This window comes from Notothenia coriiceps, unplaced genomic scaffold, assembly GCF_000735185.1.
Source record: "Notothenia coriiceps isolate Sejong01 unplaced genomic scaffold, NC01 NC01_scaffold00036822, whole genome shotgun sequence".
Taxonomy (NCBI): domain Eukaryota; kingdom Metazoa; phylum Chordata; class Actinopteri; order Perciformes; family Nototheniidae; genus Notothenia; species Notothenia coriiceps.
Genome location: NW_011369523.1, coordinates 43,181 through 66,438, shown reverse-complemented (window position 1 = coordinate 66,438; position 23,258 = coordinate 43,181). Strand labels below are relative to the sequence as shown.

General features: G+C 43.1%; 1 protein-coding gene across 4 annotated transcripts in view; it reads right to left on the bottom strand.

The window, feature by feature from the left end:
- Window positions 1–22,174, bottom strand: part of LOC104964185 (potassium voltage-gated channel subfamily C member 1-like) — a 53,840-nt gene extending 31,666 nt beyond the window's left edge. For all 4 annotated transcript variants that reach the window (XM_010792909.1, XM_010792910.1, XM_010792907.1 and 1 more), the window contains exons 1-2: window positions 19,820–22,174; window positions 10,724–11,411 (exon numbers count right to left, since the gene is read on the bottom strand). In XM_010792909.1, the coding sequence (XP_010791211.1) occupies window positions 10,724–11,344 (621 nt within the window). In that variant the 5' untranslated portion in view covers window positions 11,345–11,411; window positions 19,820–22,174. The remainder of the gene's footprint in view (window positions 1–10,723; window positions 11,412–19,819) is intronic.
- Between the last annotated feature and the right edge of the window lie 1,084 nt (window positions 22,175–23,258).

Genomic DNA, 23,258 nt, shown 5'->3' with positions numbered 1-23,258 from the left:
ACGGGGGCAAGACTCTTGCTCAACAACCTCCTCTCTCGACCGAGCTGGTGCCCGTCGAACGCAGAGGGTAAATCAACTAGGGGACTCGACATAGGGTTGGAGTTCGTGCAACACCAGAAAGTCCTCTGTCCGACGAGATACCAGGACTTCCTCCCTATTCCCTTGAATTTAGACCGAAAAGTTCAAATTTAACTACTAAACAACATATGACAGGTACAATGAAGACTGTAAAACTCTACAAAACGCAACACCTCGGCCGTCCCCTGTGGACTAAGCGCGTACGGGCCTCTACCACCACTGCGCGGTCACCACGGGGTGCGAGCGTCGGCGGGCTGCCACAGGCACGCGGGCGCCGCCTCGGTCGATGGCCAACGGAACCAGGTGCCGACCCGGCGACCACGACCCCAGGCGTGGGCGCCGCTCGACGACGTCCAGGGAAACAGGGTGCCGCCGACGGCCACGACCGGTCCCGCCGAAGAACCATATTCGTCATATCCGTTTACGATCCCGCTAGTTAGTTACCCCCCGCCGGTTTTTTATTTTTTTATTTAATTTTTTAATCTTTCACAAAATAAAGTATTGTTGTGTTAAAGGCTAAAACCTAGTTGTTTTCATAGTAGAAGTAATATAATATGATTGTCTGTGATGCGGGATATAACGGAAGTCGCGGGTATTGATACGCGCGTGAGGTGGGGCGTTTAGTTCAACTTGACGGGGCCGGAGTCATTTTTTGTCTCCAAATACACTTATCAAGAAAAAAACTTTATTACCAAAATCACACGTTAATATCAAAATTATTTAGTTTTTTTGCTATATGTCGAAAATAATGTAAAACCTTAAATGACACATGCGCCGGCCACCCCCCCCCTCTCGAAAATCTCTCTGAGAGAGAACTTCTGACTCGTCGAAAAACTATTGGAGTCGAGTCACTCACATTTACGTGGGGATATACTAGTAGATATTCAATGAGTTTTTATTCTCTTACTAAGAAGTTAGATTAAAGAGAAAAGTATGCATATTTGATGTATAATACTGTCATTTTTTTGTTCAGTACAAATAGATTAGTTGTGTTCTTATGTCTAGAATTTTCGCCTTCACTTAATTACTAGTCTTAGTAGTATTCTTTTCTTTTTAGACAATGCAGTAAATTAAGTTATGACCGCGATCTAACATCTGCTAGCTTATAGTTTATGCTAGATATGAGTATCAACGAGATGGTTTGTCTGATGTGCGTCTGTAAGCTACGAATAATTGAAGTTATAAATTTTTTTTGTAGAGGCCCCCTCGTACGGGGCGGCCTTGGTGGTAATTCCTCCTTTACACTCAGGTGAGGGGTAATTTAGTTACGGAGTGTGTACCGTTTTATCTTATGCCTGTGATTTATGTAGAACTGGTGTGGTAGGAACGACAGTGTTTTCAAGACAAAACCACTACGGTGTGTTGGCACTGTACGGTATGCGCTAGTAATCACTACTTTGATCCTGCACAGACGTAAAAGGAACCCTCCTCGTCACTCCCTCGTCTAGTTTTAGGAGGGGTGTAGCGGATCCGTGTCCGTTTTAATCCACTCCGCCGGTTCGTGGACGCCACGTACCACAGGCGTCGTGGTGCCTTTATTACATCTGTTTTGATTAGGTTGACTTTTGCTCGTTACCTGTGTACCTGAGTCAAATTTTTAGCGCGAAGTAGGTCTTTTCGGATCAAATACCTGAAATGCCCGGCTTCGTTGTGTTAGTAAGAAATTCTTTTTTTGTTAGATATTTTTACAGTGACAAAAATACGGATAATTGGATCGATGGATGATATCTTAACATAAGTGTTAGAGGTAGTTAAAGAATATATAGAAAATAGACTGGATGTGTGGACACTCTGTTCCTGAGAAATCACGTGTGTTGGTTGATGTGTTGTTTACATAACGTGAATGTTAATATACAGTTTTGTTTAGATATGTAATGTAATTATTTTTTCAGGGGAATGGTACTGTATTAAATCCGTGTTGTGGATTTTTAGGTTAGACTGAATGGACCGCGGTGGACGGCTAGGATACCGGCAGGGGGTCCCAATCCTTGGGGACGGGAGTCACCGTGTTCTCGTTGTGTTTGTTCCGGCCTGTGGCGATTGTAGGTTCACGTGACACGTTACGTTCATCTTTCGCGAACTTTGACACGTAGTGTACTCGACTCTCGAGGCTATGGAACTTTCTGTCTTGTTCGTTGTATTTTTGGTTGGACTGCAGTAAGGCGGTTGAAAAAGAAGGATCGGCGTGAAGACGACGACCTGAATGGACTTGCTTATTAGTAATGAACTTTTTGTCGAGAACTACATAGGTAATTTACGTTATTAATGAGCGGTACCGAGAGTACTTGATTGGACTGGTCTTCAAGTTACCCCGAAACGGACAAGCTCGTACTGTAATCGGGTATGAAAACCGGACGTAAGTTGCGTAAATGTAATCTGTTAAGTTCTATTCTTCTCAATAAAACGTAAGTCAGGATGACTTTTTTAGCTGGAGTGACAAGGGTTAGCACGGGTAACAGCGTCCCTTTAATCACTAGCCCGCTCTCCACCAGCTGGTTAGCTTTCTCCGTGCAGTCTAAAAAAATAACCACTGCACTATTCATGCGGGAGGCAGATTTAACTCTGCCATATCCCACCACCGCCCCCACAGCCAGACCACACTCCTCCACCGACACACCAACAGGTGGAGAGAGCTTGATGGCGTGTTGGCGAGTCAGCTTCTGCGCAGCTGCCACGGAACGCCATGCCGGGCGGCGTGACTGCTGCTTGACAAACAATTACACAAACAATTCACCAGTGCAACCCAACAACACCACCAAAAAACACCAAAGTCGGTGAAGTGATGCACAAAGACATAAACTATCACCCAGAGAAAAGTTAATTGTTAACAATGGTTTGAAAAGTTGTAAACTTGAAAGGGGAGTGATTAGTCAAATATGCATAAATAAAAAGAAAGAATGCAGACTAGGTAAGATAAAGATAGGAGAGAGGAGTTTGTCAATTATGTGTTATTGGTTGTGAGCATATTCTAATGGTTTTTGATTATTGAAATATATACAGTTCTGTTTCATATGATTGTTGAGAACTGTATCCATAAATCTCTTAATGTTGCCCTCAAAGTGCACCAGATTGATGCATTTAGCTTCAATTTAAAGAAAGAAAATCTTCCCGGGGGTGCATGCCCCTGGACCCCCCTAGAGGATGTTAAGTCATCACAAATAAAACAGGTTCACATGGATAGGATACTAGATAAGTGTGCACACTCATTATATACACTACACATTTTTCTTGGATTTGTCAACACTATAGTCCCTAATATATTTGTAGAAAGGCAGGAAATGGAATTAAATTGGGGAGGACCCCCTGTTTTGTGCCCCCCCCACTTCTCAAACCAAAGTTACACCCTTGGCTGGGAAGGACAGGAACTGAAGAAGAAGGAAAAGTTATTTGGAGTGATGGGAAAGCATTTTTTGCAGCAAAATCACAAAACATGTTAATTCTTCTGTCTGGAACGTAATGTGATACTTAAAGCAAATGGTTGCTGTTTTGGAAAGTAGGCTTTCTTGTGAAGATGAGAAGATCAATAGCACTCTCATTTCTGTACAGTAAATAAGTAGCTGGAGCCGGCAGCTGTTTAGCTTAGCTGGAAAAAGCTAGCTTTGCCCGGTTCAACGGTATCAATATCCTTCTGACATGGCCTTTAACGCTCACTCATTAAACAGTTCAAATCTTGTGCAAAAATGTACAATATACAGTGTGTTATGTTCCGAAAATGTTCTTGTGCTATGGCTAACAGATGACAACAGTGAGTTACTAGTCATGGCCATGAAATAGTCTGCCACATGAAATGGTAAACTTCCTTTAGTTTTTTTTGTTAAATACAGAACCAGACTGTTTTCCCATTTCTATCTTCATGCTAAAATGAATTAGGCTGTTGTCACGTATTATACATGATTTACAGAAGTAAAATTGGTATCAATCCTATTATCTAATCATCAGCATGAAAGCTCATAAAATTATGCATGCGTCCTTAACTGTTATCCATTTAACCGTAATACTTATGACTACAGCCTTTTAAGTTAAATTCTTAATTTGAATCCACCATAGACTTAAATTAGACCACATTTACATCTAGTTTTGTTTTAATACTGCCGTTTTTTTTTCTGTTTTTATACCCCCTTTAAGATGCTTGTCATTTATTTACCAGACTTCTCTACCCTTGTTATGGGTCATTGAGCATTTATACAGTAAAGTATCGCCAACAGACAGTGCTCGGGTTACCGGGCAGCAAAGAGAGGCACTGTGACTTTCGATGATGCAATCACAACATGAGAAGGCCTGCGGTACAAAACATTGTCAGGGAAAATAGAAACAGAACACGGTACATTTACCAATTGCAGGCAGGAGGCAGGTTGACTAATTATCACGCCCCTGCCAGCAGCTACCGCTCGAGGAAAACAGTTTACCTTAATAAACTTGGTGGGCACTTAAGAACACCCTCCATCCTTTTTTCCCTCCATCAAGAGGTTTAGTGCTTCAGCTATTTTCAGACTAGTGTTCTCTAAAGTATTGCCTATGCGCTGAATGGTCATACAAGTACATAGTCTCATCCTCTCACCAGTAATGGAGGAATAGATTTGCCACCAGCGAATGAAATTAAGGCCCTCCTTTCCCTCTCTTTGCTATTTTCAGATGCAGCCCACAGGGAGAGGCATAAGAATGGAAGTGAGAAATAGGCCTTTCAGCGAGGATGGGGTTTCAATGGAAACAACTTGGAGGCACGAATACAAAACTCCTCCACGGAAACGTTTAATTCAATGCATTTAATTACATTACATGTCATTTTTTGTAATACTTTTCATCTCCTGAAAGAGCGCCATCACCTTGATTTCACATCATCGCGAAGACTGGGACACTCAAATTCTAAAATTAACATTTGAATGCATGTGCTCTGAATCTTTTGCATGTCCATTAACTATCCTTGAAACCAGATATTTCTGTTTGTATTATCTTGTTTTATTTTTATTACATGGCTTAGTTGAATACTTGATTCTGATTGGTCAATTCAAACATTCCAGAGGTTGTTAATTGTCGCTAACAGACCGCTGCTAAGGAGGATCAAGGGACTTTTGATATCAATCTGCAGAAAGAAGTCCAGTAAATTTAGTGTCAGATGTGGACAACAATCACTTTCATCATTCGAAAACAACATGGAATACTTTTAGAATATTTATTTTACATCGGAATCTTTATCATTATGTTCTTTTCATCTTGCACAATTTTAATGATATTGTTGTGGTGGCTGCTAAGGATTGTTTAGGAACCATCAGATTAAATCATGTGTAATACGTCGTTGTAAACTCTAAAGGCAGTATTTATTGAAAAAAATGTAATTCAATTGTTTCCCAAAAAAATAAAACACATTTATCCAACTAAAAGTTCTGCTTCAATCCACGATTGTTTTTAATTTATGTAACACTTTATTCAGATTGAGGAATTTGTTTCAAGAATGTTTTATTTATTTGTAGGGTTATGACGTCATTAAAAATGCAAAGCTTTCTTCAACAACCCTGATGGAAGCTTTGAATGTAAAAAAAAAAAAAGACCTTAGAGACAGTCTAGTGAGGCTCGTAGGTTCATGACATAACTTGTAGTCACTTTTGAAGTAGAAGGACGTCATTGATGAAGTTTTAGGGTCGGGTGCACCTTTTTTTAAGAATATAGGTAATGATTGTAGCAGCTATGATGTTAACCATCCCTGGAGCATTATGGGTAAGCATAGTAACAGAGGACAAAGGCAACGTAGAGCCAGTGTTTACAGGGGTCACCTTCACCACTGTTCCCATTAAGCTCCAACAGAATGGGGATGTACAGGACGTGAAGATATAGGTGGCTCTGGGGTAAAAAGCACAATTGCAAAACAAATTGAAGCTTTTTTACAATATGAAAAAATATATCTAATACTAATCACAATCAAATAAAAAATAAAGTATGTTTTATTGAAAACAATTAAGGTGTTTTGTGAGCTAAATCTCACAAAACCCCCCAGGGGAATCTAGCATTCCCCTGGGGGGTTTTAAAGCCGTATTATCTGGTGTTTTTTTTATGATTCTTGCAACTGTTGTTCTTGTGTTTTCTGTGTGGTTTGTGTTGTTGCTGTTTTCCCGTTTGTGTCCTTGAGAATGTTTCTTGGTCTCAGGTTTCTCTTGGAAAAAAATGAGAAATAAATAATAAATAAATAAAGATAAAGTAAATAAATAAATTGAACATGTAGAGAAGTAAAAATCTAACTTTTGTCTTTTAAGCCACACAGAACTCATCTTCTTCGTCACAAGGTCTTCTCCCTTAAAAAGGTTACACAAAATGTCCCTGACAAAAAATGGCAACAACGGTCAGATCCTGCCTTGGGCCATCTTCGCTGACATCTATCAAATGATCTATTCATTTCAATGTTCTTGTACTCAACAGCGATTTTCTAATCCGGGATCACATCTGCGTTTATCACAGTGCTAAATACTGTAGAAAATGTAAAGCATGAAGTAGAAGACATGACCTTCGGGGAGAGGGGCTCTCATTGTGCTGCGTACCCAAAATGAACCACAGACACTTGCTTTCAGATTTGAAGGGGACAAAGGTGCATCTTGTGCATGCTGGGCTACAAATGGTGCTTTGTCAGGGGATGGTTGACAAACGACAAGTGCCCTTTTTGTGCAAAACAAGTGACCAAGTTAGATCTGTGGGACAGTAGGACCCCATTATAGGAAACCGCTGATAGACAGCAAAAGATTTGACATTGCAAAGTAGTAGATTTTTCCCAGTTTTTTACAATGAAATGATTATTTGGTTTAATATGCTATATACAAAGGAAATCCGAAAATATCGGTATTTGACAGGCATATAATTTGTTCTGCCTATTTAACCTTGATCCTAAATCTATTTTCAAAACAATCAACAATTGTTTATTTGTTAGTTAACTAATCGGTAAGTAGAATTACTTAGCTTCCCATGCAGTAATTGTACCGAAGGCTGGATAAAAACGATCTTTAAAATCTAGAAACGTAGAAAAACAATTAAGAAACAGCCAATGAGTCGTTGACTCAGCTGTAACATAACCCAGTCTCTACTGTTGCAATAGTGAAATGGTGGATACATCATTTTCAGCTTCACAACCCCGCGAAATGACTCGTTTCATGCCAAAGAGTTTGATCAACAGCTTCTATAACATTTAAGTCTAGAAAAGCTGCACCGTTAAATGATTTGATCCCCTCTCAAGAGAGCAAAGGGCTGAATCAGACAATAGCCTTCAACAATTCAAATTACTGTCTGTTTTTTAATGGCAGCTGTCTGACAATAGCCATAAAACTGTAAATTGAAAATTATTATAATAGTTTTAAATATACATCTTGATGATTAGCGATATTGATCAATGTAAAAAAAATATATCTCTTATACCTATATTTGACCATATCATCCAACACTCCCATTTAATTTCATCTTTAATCTTTTATTTGGCTATCCAATCATTAAACAATATATTTTTCATTTTCATTTGCCACCATACTCAACCTGCTGAGTGTCAAGAGTCAATTAAATTAGATTATCTAAGGTTCATTAACAAAGAAAACCAAACCAATTGTCTATTGATACTGGGGGATCCTTGGGAATTCAATTAGGATAATTGGCAAATTAGAGTTTAAAATAGTAAGTAAGAAGATCAAAATCTGTCAAACAAGATAGAACAGCTCCATGTTGTCTGAGCTGCACTGCAAGACCTATGTCAACCACACACACATCAATAAATAAATCAGATGCAAATTGTATTGTATAACACTTCATCAAACAGGAACATTTACGTCCATATATTTGGACACTGAGTGAACTGAGTGGAAAAAGCTTTAGTACGGTGTGAGCAATATCAGGTTTTAAGAGGTGATTGTGAAAGGGAGAACGTCTTTAAAAAACAGACAGAAAGAGAAGATAATCAATTGATTATCAATCAATAGGCAGGCGGGGGTCTGGGTGAGGAAGATTGGATGGCTCGAGCTTTCACAAATAATCGAAGATGCAAAGACAACGGTCCCCACCCCCATCACGCATCGTCTTTCTCCTGTGGCTGTCACCTCCTCCCCGTTCATCTCAATATCCCTCTTCGCCTTTCTCCTTCTCCCTCCGTGTCTCTCTATATGCTACCTTTCAGTCCCTTTCCCATATTTTCCTCACCACTATCTCACCCCTTCTCCATTTCCCTCGCTCCGTCTCTCACACTCACACTCCCACCCCATTCCACCTCTTTCCTCTTCCTCCCTCCTCTCTCCCGTGTCTACTGCAGCAGAAAAGCCAGCACAGACACCAGCATGTGTGTGTTTGTACATGTTTGTGCTGCTACGGCACATCCACGACCGAAGCTTCACACGATCATGAGCGGAGAAGGAGGAGGTGGGTGTGAGAAAGAAGGAAAAAAAAAGCCCTGCATGCGTGTCGAACGCTGTGATCGAAACATTGATTGCTGATGCGTTACATCACAGCCATGCAAACAAAAAACCCTTAAACGTCTCTCCTCCCGTCTCCCCTTTATTTCCTCTCGTCTCCTGCTTCCTCCATCTGTCTCTCTCTCATCTGTCTCGTTGCATTTCCACATCAGCATCTCGTTGTTTCCCTTGTCCTAGCCTCCCTGCATCTCTTTTCTCTCCACGTATAATTTGCATCTCTCAGGACACAAAGGACCAAAAGGTTCTGCCACTAAGGACAATATACTTTTAGAAAGAGAGAGGGTGGAGGATAAAAAATAATGATCTGGGTCACAAAGCTGTTTGACGTATATCACTGGCATATGAAACCTACAGAGAGGAATGGGGCTGTGCCAACCCATAAATAGAGCTGCTGTTGTGCAGCCATTGAAATGAATCCCACATTCTACCTGCCCTGTACTCTGCATAACCTCAACGTCACAAAAACCTCTATGTGAAAGCATCACACTTAATGAACCATTCATGAGATCTTAACCACCAGTGATGTAAAACTCATCATTACATAATGCGTTCCAGCAGCTACCGGCAGCAGGTACAGTATCTTCAATCTGAGGTATGGCAATGCTTCCACCTCATGATATTCAAGAATTCAGCACACAATCCAATCCTGTTTACAGAATAAAGAATCTTTTTTTGCTTGACTTCTCCTATAGCTGATGTGATTTCAAAATGCAGACCCGAAGGCGTCTCCCCCTAACGCAACATGTGGACATTGTGCAAAGAACGGCAACACTAAGGGCGGTTTTGTTGCATGAGGTAGGAGGGGTGGGAAGGTGAGAGAATCAATCTGATTGGGAAGGGAGTGACACTTTGATAAGACTTCCTGCCTTATCCCAAGTCCAGGGAGGTGGATCAGGTGGCTTAAAGCAGACTGTCTGTCACTTTCCCCTTCCTTCAGACGGAACTGAATCCAGGTATGCAGACCTATACCTGGTGCCAGTGTGTGAAGGAGCCCGTGGGTGCAGCTATATTGTCTTTATCTGTCATTCTAGATACAGTAAGTGTTGCGGAGTGTGCATTTCCACAGCTAATTTCAGCCTGATGGTATGAGTTTGCCACTGCAGGTGTCTGCTGACTGTCTGGTGTTGCATGTGCAGCAACAGACTGCATGCATTTACACAATCTATGGGTCCTCACACACCCTCAATTACAGCAAAACACTACCAACAAAAGCACAGACAGGGGGGAAAGACAGGGATGATCAAACTACTCATCACTAAAACACAAATCAAAGCAGTTGTGATCAAGCAGCTGGATTCACCTGTAACTAGAGGGTCTTAGAAAAATAAAACAGAAGCCCACTGTTACTGTTTTCATGTAACACGGATCAAAACCACAGTAAGGGGTACTTGTTACTCGTACACCTGTATGATCAAATGCCATCAAACGTCTGCTTTTGGAAGGTGAATTATTTATTATTTACATGAAAACAATAACAGGGTAATCCAAAATAGAATCAAGTTGTGCGTAAGAGCAATAAAGCGTAAAAGCTATCAAATGGGAAATGGGAGAAAGACAAAAAAACAGCCCAGCAGGCTCCAGCAATACCAAGGACAAATGTGGGGAGAGACATGCATTTCAACACTGACGAATCGGTGTCGTATGAGCAGCTTCAGTGCAGTGATACAATAAATAAGACTCCCATGAAATACGGCGCATTGATGTGCATCGTAAACGGACAAATATGACTTAATGAAGACGTTTGGATGCAGCAGGCGCAGCGGATGCCGCGTTTCAGAGGCAGATATGTATCAAACCTCAAGAAGCATAGGAATTATGATGGCAATAAAAACGGTATTCAGTGTGAAGCCAGCTCTCTGAAACAGGTGATACATCAAGTAAAAGACATGGAGGTGATGTGTTTGACAACATCTCTGGTAGTTATATCAAACAGTTCCCATAGCTGCCATACCATTTTCCATTTTCCTTATGCTATCAGCATTAATTATTCAATATCAGTAAGTCCATATCCATTTAATGCAAGTTATCCCTTCAGGGAGTACACACATGTCTACAGTCAGACTGTAATTAATTATGGAGGACTGGTTTCAATGATAATGTGGACAGCACGTTAAAAACACAAAGCTTAAAAAACTTATCATGACCCAAGCAGACACCATGATGCAGAAGATGCAACAGCACATTAACAAGTTGCAGGAGAGACGTGGGGAACTCACCCTGGCATATTTGGAGGAGTACGGGTCTTCAAACAGAGCCCATATTCGGGGCTGCCAGGTTTTCCACCAGCCCGCTCTCCTCGCGTCCTCCTGCATGCACAGTCTTCTCAAGTCCCCGTCCGGACCGCTCAGCGCGGGCTCGTCGTCCGGGGCGTCCGGTTCTGGATTCTCGAAGCTGTCCAGCGCCTCCTCCGCATCCCGGTGCTGCCGGTAATTCATCCAGCAACACGCCTCCACATCTGTCTCATCGATGCCCCAGAAAGCCAGCTCCTCCTCGAACAAGGGACCGCACACATCGTTGGGACAGTGCAACTTCCCGGTGCGGTAATAGTTGAGGATGAAGGAAAACACTGACGGGTGGCGGTCGAAGAAGAACTCGTCTAATTTGGGGTCGTAGTCGAAGTTGCTGAACGCGTCCGGCTCGGTGAGCCACGATAAGCGGGTGCCAGGCAGCGTTTTTAGGGTGCTCCGGTAAGTCTCATGCCGCACCCCCCCGCAGTTTATCACGATTTTCTCGCTTTCCGACGGACAAGTCATGTCTGCGCTGTAACATGCTTTGTTGGACGACTTGTTCCCACCCTTGCGCCCTTTATAAGAGGATACACACACCGAACTGAGCATAGAGGACCGGGGGGGAGGGAGAGGATGAGAGAAACCGAAGGGAGGAGGAGGGAGGAGTCTGAGGAGTCTGCGGGGAGAGAAAAAGGGCAGAAATGTTAGCAGAAGGGAGACATAGACGTGGATTATCAACATTGCAATACACATTAACAATCACGCTGTAATGCCAGCTGTATGTGCAATTAGTCCCTTGATAATCAGCTGATGGAAAACGACATTGTGCAGGTGCAGTGAGAGGGGGGGGAATATGAGGGGTGGCAAAGTAGTTTTTGACACAGCAGAAAGATACCCTCAACTTATTAGGGTGGCACAGATGGCAGCAGGTGGACAAAGTTATGAGTCAGCACCCTGACAGGCTGATGTTGAAACCACAGTGTGTGTGTGTGTGTGTGTGTGTGTGTGTGTGTGTGCGCGTGTGTGCGCGTGTGTGTGTGTATTTATTTCAATGTTCTTGTACTCAACAGTGACTTCTCCCGAGATCACATCTGTGTTTATCACAGTTCTAAATACTGTAGAAAATGTAAAGCATGAAGCAGAAGTCATGACCTTCGGGGAGAGGGGCTCTCGTTGTGCTGCTTCCCCGAAATTTGAAGGGGACAAAGGTGCATCTTGTACATGCTACAAATGGTCCTTTGTCAGGAGATGGTTGACAACGACAAGTGCCCTCCTTGTGCAAAACATTGTGCATGCTTCCCCAAAATGAACCAAATACAGACACTTGTTGTCCGATTTGGAGGGGGAAATAGTCTGCCACATGAAATGGTAAACATCCTTTAGTTGTTTTGTTTTTTAAATACAGAACCAGACTGTTTTCCCATTTCTATCTTCTTGGTAAGAACCAAATACAGACACTTGTTGTCCGATTTGGAGGGGGAAATAGTCTGCCACATGAAATGGTAAACATCCTTTAGTTGTTTTGTTTTTTAAATACAGAACCAGACTGTTTTCCCATTTCTATCTTCTTGGTAAGAACCAAATACAGACACTTGTTGTCCGATTTGGAGGGGGCGAAGGGGCGTCTTGTGCATGCTGGGCTACAAATGGTGCTTTGGAAGTGACTCCAATCAATTTCCATCCTTTATTCCATGCTTTCCCTTAAACTATGTCTGAATTGATCTGGTCGATGGTCATGTCAGTGTTCATTCAAATCCTCTCCCTAATTGGGCCACTTTCAGACTTGATCAGCCTCCCCCCTTCCCTTCCCCTCCATCCCTCCCCACCTGCAACCATCCCTCATTTGCCTAAGAGTGTGTGAGGAAGGAAGAGTGACAGAAAGATGAGGATAAGGGGGAACATGGGTCTCCATCTCACTGGTTGTTTCCCCCCCCCCCTTTTTCCCAAGGATGCCTCTCTGACGTATGGTGGCGCAGCAACGTGTGTGTGTTTGTGAGTATGAGCGTGTGTGTGTGTTTGTTAATTGCCTCCCGAGAGTGTGGTGTCCGTACTAATGTTAGATCTCCTCAATCAGCCTATGTACGTGCTACACACACTGCTGCAGCCCCCTCCGACCGCACCGAGATTCATGCGATGCACAATTATGGCAATGCTTTCTCTGCCACTTCTCCTATGCACTGTCTCCGTATTTGTGTGTGTGTGTGTGTGTGTGTGTGTGTGTGTGTGTGTGTGTGTGTGTGTGTGTGTGTGTGTGTGTGTGTGTGTGTGTGTGTGTGTGTGTGTGTGTGTGTGTGTGTGTGTGTGTGTGTGTGTGTGTGTGTGTGTGTGTGTAAAGACATGTAGAGGTAGAGGGTGACAGAAAGAGAGAGGAAGGCCATAAATCAGATGTTTAATGGTAGGATCGAAAAGGACAGGACAATCAGGAAAACAAGCATGCTCAGAGAAAGACCTGAAGATTGGATGACATAAAGATCCAAAGAGTGAGAGATGTGGAGGAACAGAAAGTGACACTCACTCTCCCTGCAGTGAGCAGCTAGTGTCTCTCCCCTATTGATGGAGGAAGGGGGTTGAAGAGAGAGAGAGCAGAGGGGGGAGGAGGAAGAGCATAGAAAAGGAGAGTGCACTATAAAAGTGAATGAATTCTGCTGCAGTAAAAAGCCAGAGTTATTTGCTCTCTCCCTCATCTCCTTCTCCCAGTGAGGTCAAATGATCCGCCCGCGAGCTGTGTTACCATCCGGGGGGTGTGTGTGTGTGTGTGGGGGGGGGGTCTCGGTGCTTCACAACAGGCACGCGTTCACAGCAAGCCCGTACACGCGCCACATCTATGTTGTTAACCTTTTTCTCTATTCAAAGAAATGCACCACTCTCCTCCTCCTTCCCCCTCCTCCCCTGCGAGCTCTCACTGGCCCTCCCCCTCTCCATCCTACTACTCTCTCTCTCTCTCTCTCTCCCTCACTTTCTCTTCCTCGCTCGCTCTCATATTCCGCATAAAGGAATCACATTTCATTGAAGGAGCGGAATCAAGGCTTCATTTCTCCCTCCTCTCACCACACGGTCCTATTCCCATCCAGTGCCCCTCTCTCATTCTTCTCCTCTCTTCCTCCCCCCCCCCTTTTTCCATATTCCTATTCTGCATTTCACTCTTATGCATTTTTCTTTTATTTCTCCCCTCTTTTGCTTCACTCATCCTCCTGTCCCATTCTTTTTCCCCATCCCAAAGTAAGCTTCCTTCACTTTGGGTCAACTCTCTTCAGCGCTCTCCCCCCAGACTTGTTCTCCCTGCATGTAGGACACTGCAGCATTTCTTTTTCTTTCATGTTACTTGTGTTTTTGTCTCTGTTGTTTTGCTCATTTCATCTGAAGAAACAACTTTTGGTTCATGGAAAAGTTGTCCGGTTCTCTTTTTCTTCAGATCTTCTGTTGACATTAAGTATCTTTTTTTCAGATTTTCTTCTTTTTTTTTTTCTGATTGTTTTTGGTATAAACTATTTTTTTTTGGGTACAAACTATATTTTTTTCACTTTTGAAGTTCCTGGACTTAACAACATCTCAGGTAAGATCTACTACGACCAAGGCTATTGCATCGGACTGCAGTCAGAGTTTGGAAACATCAGAGCAAAAAATGTTTTATACAATGCCCAGCTCTCGAAAAAAACTCAAATGGATGTACTGCAGGTTCGAAAAATCCGGAAACTGAACCTTATACTTCTACTTTTTATCAAATATTCAAAGTGCTTGCGATGCTTGCGGCAGGACCATCAAATCTGCTTGCTCGACAAAAAAAAACCCTGCACTCATGAGTTTTAGAGTCGTACTGCATCATTCTGCTCAAGCAGCACAGTCTCATCTTTACAACTACAAGAGAAAACAGGACTCGTTTAGTTGAATAAGGAAAGTAATAACTTGCAGTCAGATTTAAAACAGTTTGGCAGTCAGTCAGGCAGGCAGAGTGTATCTCCATCCTGTGGGTCTTTCCAGCGGGGACTGCTTATATTTCAGCACCATGGACAGCAGCGCTCTCTCCCTGGGACTCTAACAGGACACTTAACTCTCCACAACCAACTCCTAAGATCGCAGCCGTGGAACTTTTATACCTCGGATTACTTTTTTTTGGCTTCACTTTGCAACTCCCTCGTGCCTCTTATTTCTACTTCACGGGCAGCTGTAGTTTACTGGTTGAACTGCTGCATATTTTATACGCAGACAGCCACAAGTCTATAACTGCGGTTAAATGCCTTTGTGTTCCCCCTGAGTCATGTGGGGTGAGTGTATTGATTTTTTTAAATGTACTTAAGTGTTACTTTTAAAACTCATTTGGGGTTGATTTGGATATGGAATATTCTTGCCTATGCTGAGAAGATATCATATCCATTTTAAAGTTTGAGTGAGAGTTGTGAACATGACCTGATCCTGATTAGCTCAGGGCATTTCAGTTTAGTGCTTTGGAGCTGCATTTCAGTTTAGTGCTTTGGAGCTGCATTTCAGTTTAGTGCTTTGGAGCTGCATTTCAGTTTAGTGCTTTGGAGCTGCATTTCAGTTTAGTGCTTTGGAGCTGCATTTCAGTGCGCAGTTTGAGGGTTTCAGCTTAAAACCGTGGAAGTAAGCACATCTATTTAAGAGCCAGCCTCAGCACTTGAATCACTGTCAGGAGTGCAATTGCTTGAAAAAAAACAAAGACACCAGAGAGAAGGGGGGGGAGGCTAAAGAAGGTGCTGCAAAATGGAGGAAGGAAGTTGAGATCCAGCGGAGAGATTAAAAAAGAGCACAGAGCGGTGGAGGAAGAAGCATGAGGAAGGGGCTGAGGGGGAAAGTGGGAGGGGAGGTAAGGGGGAGAGGAGGAACAATCTCCAGCAGCACCTCTGTTTCTCTCTCCTGCAGCATTTCCTGCCTTGGCCGCCGTGTCCTGCGCCACCCTGCTACTACTGCCTCACCACTGCACACACACACACACGGGGAAAGAGGAGGGGAGGGAGGGAGGGAGGAAGACGCATACAAACACACACTCACCTGGCTGCAACAAAACAGCCTAAGAAAAGCAAATCAAGGCAGAGATAAGGCTCTTTGGTGATGAGCCCTTTAGGGAGATAGATGATTTCTGCAGTGGAGGATGGATGGAGAGAAAGGGGCAGATAGAAAGAAAGAGTGTGCGCGTGGCATTTGCACGAGGGCTGCACTGACGCTAATATATATTAGCAGAAACACTGCAGCAAGAAGGGGGAGGGAGCACGGGATTATGGGATGTATTGACTGTGAGGTACCAGCAGCAGTAACCGGGGGGATGGGAGGAGAGCGCACACTAGAGAGGGAGAGACAGAAGGAGAAGGCAAGGGAGGACATTTGGAGGAGTGCTGACTATGTGGAACAGACCCAGCAGTTGGTGGAAAAAGCTAAAAAAAACAAAAAACATTTACCAATCACAGAGGGGGGAGAAGAGATGGAGAATGAGGGTTGAGAATAGACAGACAGGGAGAGAAAGTGAAAGGAAAGGTAGAGGAGAATGAGCAACCCTGGGGAAAATGAAAGAGGGGAGAAAAAAAAAGGTGGGGGGAGGAGACGGAGAAGACAAAAAAAGACCTTGCAGTGGCTCAGGAGAGCACCTGAATGGCTGTCAAGGTGTAGCAGGAGGAGGAGGGGCTGGAGATGGTCTGCAATACTAATAAGAGGAATGGAAACAGTGGATTGATAAAGAGAGAGGTGTGTGTGTGTGTGTGTGTGTGTGTGTGTGTGTGTGTGTGTGTGTGTGTGTGTAGTGTGTAGTAGTGTAGTGGTAGTGTGTAGTAGTAGTGTGTGTGTGTAGTGTGTAGTGTGAGTGTAGTGTGTGTGTGTGTGTAGTANTGTGTGTGTGTGTGTGTGTGTGTGTGTGTGGGTGTGTGTGTGTGTGTGTGTGTGTGTGTGTGTGTGTGTGTGTGTGTGTGTGTGTGTGTGTGTGTGTGTGTGTGTGTGTGTGTGTGTGTGTTTAAGAGAGAAAGAGAGATAGCAAGAATTACGTATGTGTTTCTGGTGCGCAGCCATTTTTTCCCACCCGCTACCTCATCAAAGGATGTAACCACAAGGCTTCACGCTGTTCCACCCATATCACCCCCCTTCCTCCCTCCCTCCTTTCCTCATTCCTCTCCCCCTCATCTCTACCTGATCTTCCCTCTCCTCTCTTCTCCTCTCTCGTTCTCAATCCCCAGTATTGAGGAGACCCCAACAGGAGAAAGTGAGGCACTGCATCGCCGTGGAATCACTGCGGCCACCTCCCCTTTAGTGCGGCGTCACACCACACAGTGTCCTCCCCCCCCCCCTCAAATTATCATTGAGCCTCACAGTGTAACTAGGATTCTGGTGTGTGCAGTGTGTGAGGATGCTGGGGAGAGGTAGGAGGCGTGTGAAGTGTGAAGTGAATGATACACATTTTTTTATAGAATATCATGAATGGATGGAGCTAACAAAAAGGGTGCGTTTGCAAAGAAAAACAGAGAGTGAGGTCATACAGTGAGCCAGTATTCCTAAATCTGGTTATGCACACACAGGAGAACAAACACTTTCTCCTTATGACAAAGCTCACCAGTGTCCAATTCTCAAAACATGAATTAAGTAGCCAATCAATTAAGCAAGTAGAAAGGGAAATGGCAGCTCCTTTACTCCAAGCAACACCAGCGTGGAGATCTCCTCGGGCTGACCAAGCCACACATACTTCAGCAACAACACTCCCCTGGGGGTTTGGTGCATATTGGTCACCCCCCCCTCCCTATCTGCATCTCCATCCAGAATCTGCTATCACCCTCTCGCAACACTTTTTTTCTACTTTAGGAGAAATAAAAGAGTCATGTGACCCTGGATTGCTCCTTTTAGCTGGCTGGGGATGATTAATACATAAGGCCATTTTCAGGAATAGGCTGGCAGAAATGAAGCCTGTAATAGAGCTCTGAAAGCTCAGCCAGGGTCCATGACTACAATCAGTCCTGCCAACAGGAGAATGAGTGTTGAGATTATGTGGATAGATTTACCCACTGTATGAGACTCCACTGGTCCTAGAAGGAGGCAAGGCTACCTTCTAGGACCAGTGATTGGTTTAGGAGAGGTCAGGAAAATCCAAAAACAACACTGAGTGCAGGAAAAAAAATCAATGATATAATGTTTCATGTTGGGAAGGAAGGCTATTATTGGACATGGATGAATCCCAGCTATTATCCCTCAGTATTCAGTGTTCTTGGAGGATTGGCAGCAGGAGCACATGGCTTTAACCTCCGCACCTCTCTACTCTCTTATATCATTTAAACCTGCCTGCTACTAATTAATAATGCCGCCCTCCCAGCATGATTAGGACCGTCATTATCCTGCAGTGCAATGATGTGGCTCCGAGGGCAAGACAAATGGGACGGGGGAATAAGCATTACTGACTCCTGACCTGTGCACGGCCGATTAGACAAAGAGGAGGGCTACGGGAAGTCACCGATTAGGAGAGAAGTTGGGCTTGAACTTGAGGAAGTAAAAAGAGGAGGACAAGGAAAAACGGAGACGAGAGGTGAGCTTGAGGTGAGTTTCAAGGTCAAGGATTACAATCGCTGAGTCAGCTGGATCAGGTGATGGATTAGTTCAAAAGACACAGGGGGAAAAGTTGTTTGAAAGCTGGGCATGAACACGTGAGAGGGGAGAGGAACCAGCACGCACAATGAGAGAGGAAGGGTCAGAAGCAAGAACACACACAAACCCAGGACACGACAGATGCGTAATTCAATCACAACCTCAAAATAGATTTATTCCCCCCTCTGTTGCTTCAACACCAGCACCCTCCTTTTTTGAAGCCCCATCGCTACAATACCAATGACACCCACTGACAGCATGCCACTGTCACTACTGGGGAGGCTTCTTTTTTTGTTGCTGAAATCAAATGGGTGTTTTCTGGGTTACCCTCGATCTAAAAATAGCGCCAGCTGTAGATTCATAATGCAAGATTGAGGAGAGAGAAAGCAAATGGAGGAAGAGAGTTCCCATCAGGGGGAAAGCATGCTGGAGACAGAAGGGAAAAAAAGGAAATGCATATGCTGGAAAAGTGAAGGAAGAAGAGGCATTATGAAACTACTTTGTGTGATGCAGGGGGATGTTGATGTGGTGGTGGGGGGTTGTAGGGAGAAAGACCCCGTCTAGACATGTAACTGCCCCCATAGACTTCCTGGACACTATGTCCTTCCTGTGGTGCTGCTCGACTGCTCATCTCTTCCTCACACCTTTTCTCATGTGTGTGTGTGTATATGTGTGTGTTTGTGTCAGTCCCTCTTATGGCTTCTTTATCAAACCTCCATTTCAGGCCTTGACCCTTACCATAGTGCTGCCACGCCACAAACACAAACACTGCTGGCACATGCAAGTAAAACAAATGCATGCCCACAAATGCACAAAGCAATACACACAGACAGAAACAGTGGCTCACACAGAGACAATGATGCCAGGAGGAATGCACACACACACACACACACACACACACACACACACACACACACACACACACACACACACACACACACACACACACACACACACACACACACACACACACACACACACACACACACACACACACACACACACACACACACACACACACACACACACACACACACACACACACACACACACACACACACACACACACACACACACACACACACACACACCTCAGAGGCATGAAACTGCTCTGATCTAGTGGTGTAGATGGGGAAACACCCACAATTTGTGCAATAAGGGAATGTTATAAAATGACATTTTTAGGCGTCATGTGAGTGGATAAATGACATCTGACTGTGTAAAAGTGCGGCTCTCTTTGTGTAAAAGCAGCTAGAAATAGCAATACAAACACAGTATAGAGGTTTATGAATATCATTTGAACATCTTTCACACATTCTGTTTCCTCCGGATCATAACACAAACAGGTTAGAAGGAAGAATTAATCGCAGATAAAACGATACTTGTTGAATGTAGGCTAGACGCTTTTTTCTTGCTTCTTTCAGAGCTGGCCAATAAATGCTCTATTATTAGACGGATAACGCATAATATAGCCACCAAAATACAGACATATACACAGACACGGATAATACTCACTTGCTTTTGGTTCAGGTTCGTTTCGAGTGCGTGCAGAGACGCGCACATCAAGCTTAAAGATCAATCACAATGTAGTTGTCTTTGTTAGATCGCTTTTTTCTTATGATTTCACAGAGTATCCAGATTCTCGCAGGCATTCAGCTGGTCTGTTTTCTTTCTCCCCACGATAAGAATAAATCAAAATAGGATTGCGCGCGTCTGTCGCAAAAAAATCTCGTATTGGCACCGTTATTGCCGTATGTTACTTATAGCTTATGGCATGCTGATGATGGCAAAAGGGACGAGTCTTTCGGGTGAAATTATGTAGAAGTCCCCCTGAAATATGTTTTTTGCTGTTTCCCTCGATTTCAAAGCCCCCTCTCCCACCTCTTTGTTATTGCAAAAAAAAGATAATTGGCAGCCTTTGTTACAGTGTCTCTACGCTTCCAGGCGCAGGGTGTAGCTACCATTCAGCTCTTCCTCTTGCAAATGTTTCAATGGAGCCTGTAGACACCTCTCTCATTGCCTTTCCCTCTCAGTGCCTCTCTGTTCGTTTGGAGGAGCGTCACCTTTTTCCTCAGACGATACATGTGGGCGGATTAGAGAACAAGACAGAGGGTGGGAGGACCCCGGTGAATACAGAGGCTAATTTCTCTATGGCTGCTGAACTCCATAAATACATATGCTGTAAAAGTACACAAAACAGGGCTATAAGAGGAAAGGCTGTGTGTTTCTTGTTAATCATATGTTTAATTGTTTGTTTTTCCCTTCTCCCCCCCCTTATTCTTTCCTCACTATATATCTCACACTTGCTCACTCTGCTGGACGGACGCACCATTTTGTCTACAGGTTCCCAGCCTTGACTCTTGTCTGACATCAGCAGTCATGTGGTGGCAGAGGAGCAGGTGGGAATATGACAGGGAATGTGGATTCATATGTTCAATACTATGCCTAATTATAACAAGTAGATATGATACTGCTTTAATTGAAGTTATCTGTAAAGCACTGTCTGTGCAAAAAAACATGAAGGGATCTTTAAAAATGTCACAATTGTTATGGTATAATAAGACAGTCAACATATATTAGTAAACATGAACACATCCCAAAACTGTGTGACAGAGTGCTACATCTAAAAATGGTGATGTCAACCAGTTTAAGTCTGGAACGTCTCCGTAGAGAATTGGGGGGGAAATTATAGGCAAAACTGAGAGAACCCAGGAAAATGTTCGAAGTAGGCCTATATATTGTTTCTGGTTCAGAGAAATTACAATATAATAAAGCTTTGTTTAGCTATACACAATGAGAGTTCACAAATTCAGCCTCCCATTAATATTCTGGAGCATCTCCAGACTTTATAATTGATGACATCATAAGCGTGAGACTTCTCTGGTGTGTGGCTCTGACTGAGAGAAGCTCATGTTCACAAATATTGACTGCACCTTCTTAGGCCACGTAAATATGTAATAATACATTTTTGAATTCCTTATTTAGGAGGTGATAAAAAATACAACACTGTTTATGCATGAGGCCTCTTTGGTCTGAGCCATAATCCAGTAAAGGTACCATGATCAGCATTGTTGCTGATGCACTTATCGACTGGAAGCTCAAGGTCAAGTGCAACACAGCCTCACAAAAAGGCCCATAGTAGTAAAAGGGCAAAAGGTTCCTACTAAAGTGCCAGTAGCATTTCCATTGATCACAAAATGCTCTCATAGCGAAGTCGGGAAGGAAGAAGGATGACTATAGGAGAAATGTAAGTTAATAAAAAAAGGTGCAATTAGCATAAAGAGGACCATGTTACAGTTAAAAGAACAATTATCAAATGCATAAAGCTTTTTAAATAAGTGTTATTACCCTTTCCGGAAGGTGAATAGAAGCAACATAAAGGTCAAGCTTCTCACTGCTCTACAGGGCTAAATGCATCGCCACTGCCTTTATAGCTCATAAAGTACTTAAAGCCATATCCTTAAATAAGTCTGACACATCAAAGTCTGACATATCATCTGGAAGAGTGTTCTTATAAAGTAAAAAAAGAGCTGTTGAAAAGTGAGAAAATGTGAGCACAAACTCAGGCGATTCATAGCATGGAGCTTGGATAGTCTGATATTCTGGATTTAAGGCTTTCTTTTTTACTAATGTAATGTTTTTTTTACATTTGTGCAAGCGATGGTTCGCTTCCTTATTAGTTTGTATTATCATTGCCCTGGTTGGAAACACATTTTCAACCTGTCCCTGTTTGTATCCCTCTGTGTGTATGAGCTAAATTTGAGAGCGTGAGCCACCTCGCTCCATTAAGGCATGAGTATCAGTCCCGTTTGTGCATGTGTAATTCAGACCTGTGTAAAAAGAGCGACAAAATTCCATCAATAAAGTATGTTTTCCTCAACCATGTGTCAGGTTTAGAGCTTTTTTCTGCACTTTCCGGAAACAATGCATAACTCTATTCTGCACTATGTCACTTCTAGTTTATTTACAACCAGTCTCACCCCTACAGCGCTGTCCAGGATTGGTCAAACACATGATTTATACAGGTGCTGTGCTAAATAATTCTTGAGGTAATTCAAGCTGTTAAAAACATCAGCCAGAGCCCTTTCAGCAAGTACTGTAGGAGTTTTTCATACAGTATTTATAATATTTAGCATACAGTTTAGAGTGCCTAATGCTAATATAAGCTTGCTAAAATGCTCACGGTGACAATACCAATACATTTGCAAATTACTACTGATCAACGAGTACAGATGAAGCTGATGGGAATGGGTATCTGGTATTAGAAATGGGTATCTGGTATTAGAAATGTCAATATTACTTACACATTTCACTCTTGAATCTAATAGTCAACCCATTGACGTGCATTGAGAAAATGTCAGGACATCACCAAAGTAATTAGGGTTCATCCTCTGGGGAACATCAATTACCGAGCAATCAATCTCATTATTTTTGAGATATTTCAGCCAAGAGCGAAATGGTGGAACGGACAACCCAAAGATCCACATTGCCATCCACAGAATCTGTATCAGCATGCACCAGCTAAGAATAAACAATACTTTCATATTCAAACTAAAGTGAACTCACCCTTCACCAGACTAGAACAGATGCAGCAGGAAGTCATCCACAGAAAGTAGCTGACAGTGTTTCCTCATCAACCTGCATAAATACTGAATGCTCAGCTTGGGTTCTTCCTGAGAGTGAGCATTAGCCAACACAGACACATCAACAGGCTCTTGGCGGTGGCGGCATGGTGCTGCTTATGCATAAGGAAGTAGTGAGAGCAGACCTGAGGAGGCATTGTGCGATCAAGAGAAGAATCTGAAGCGCTGACGGAGAGGGAAAAAAAGCAGATCTGTGGTGTCCTCAGATTCACCGGTTCACTGTTACTTCCAGTAAATGTTAATGTGGGGTAAACAGTGTATATATAAAACAATTGAAAACCCTAACCCTAAATTGCAGTAAATCTACTATA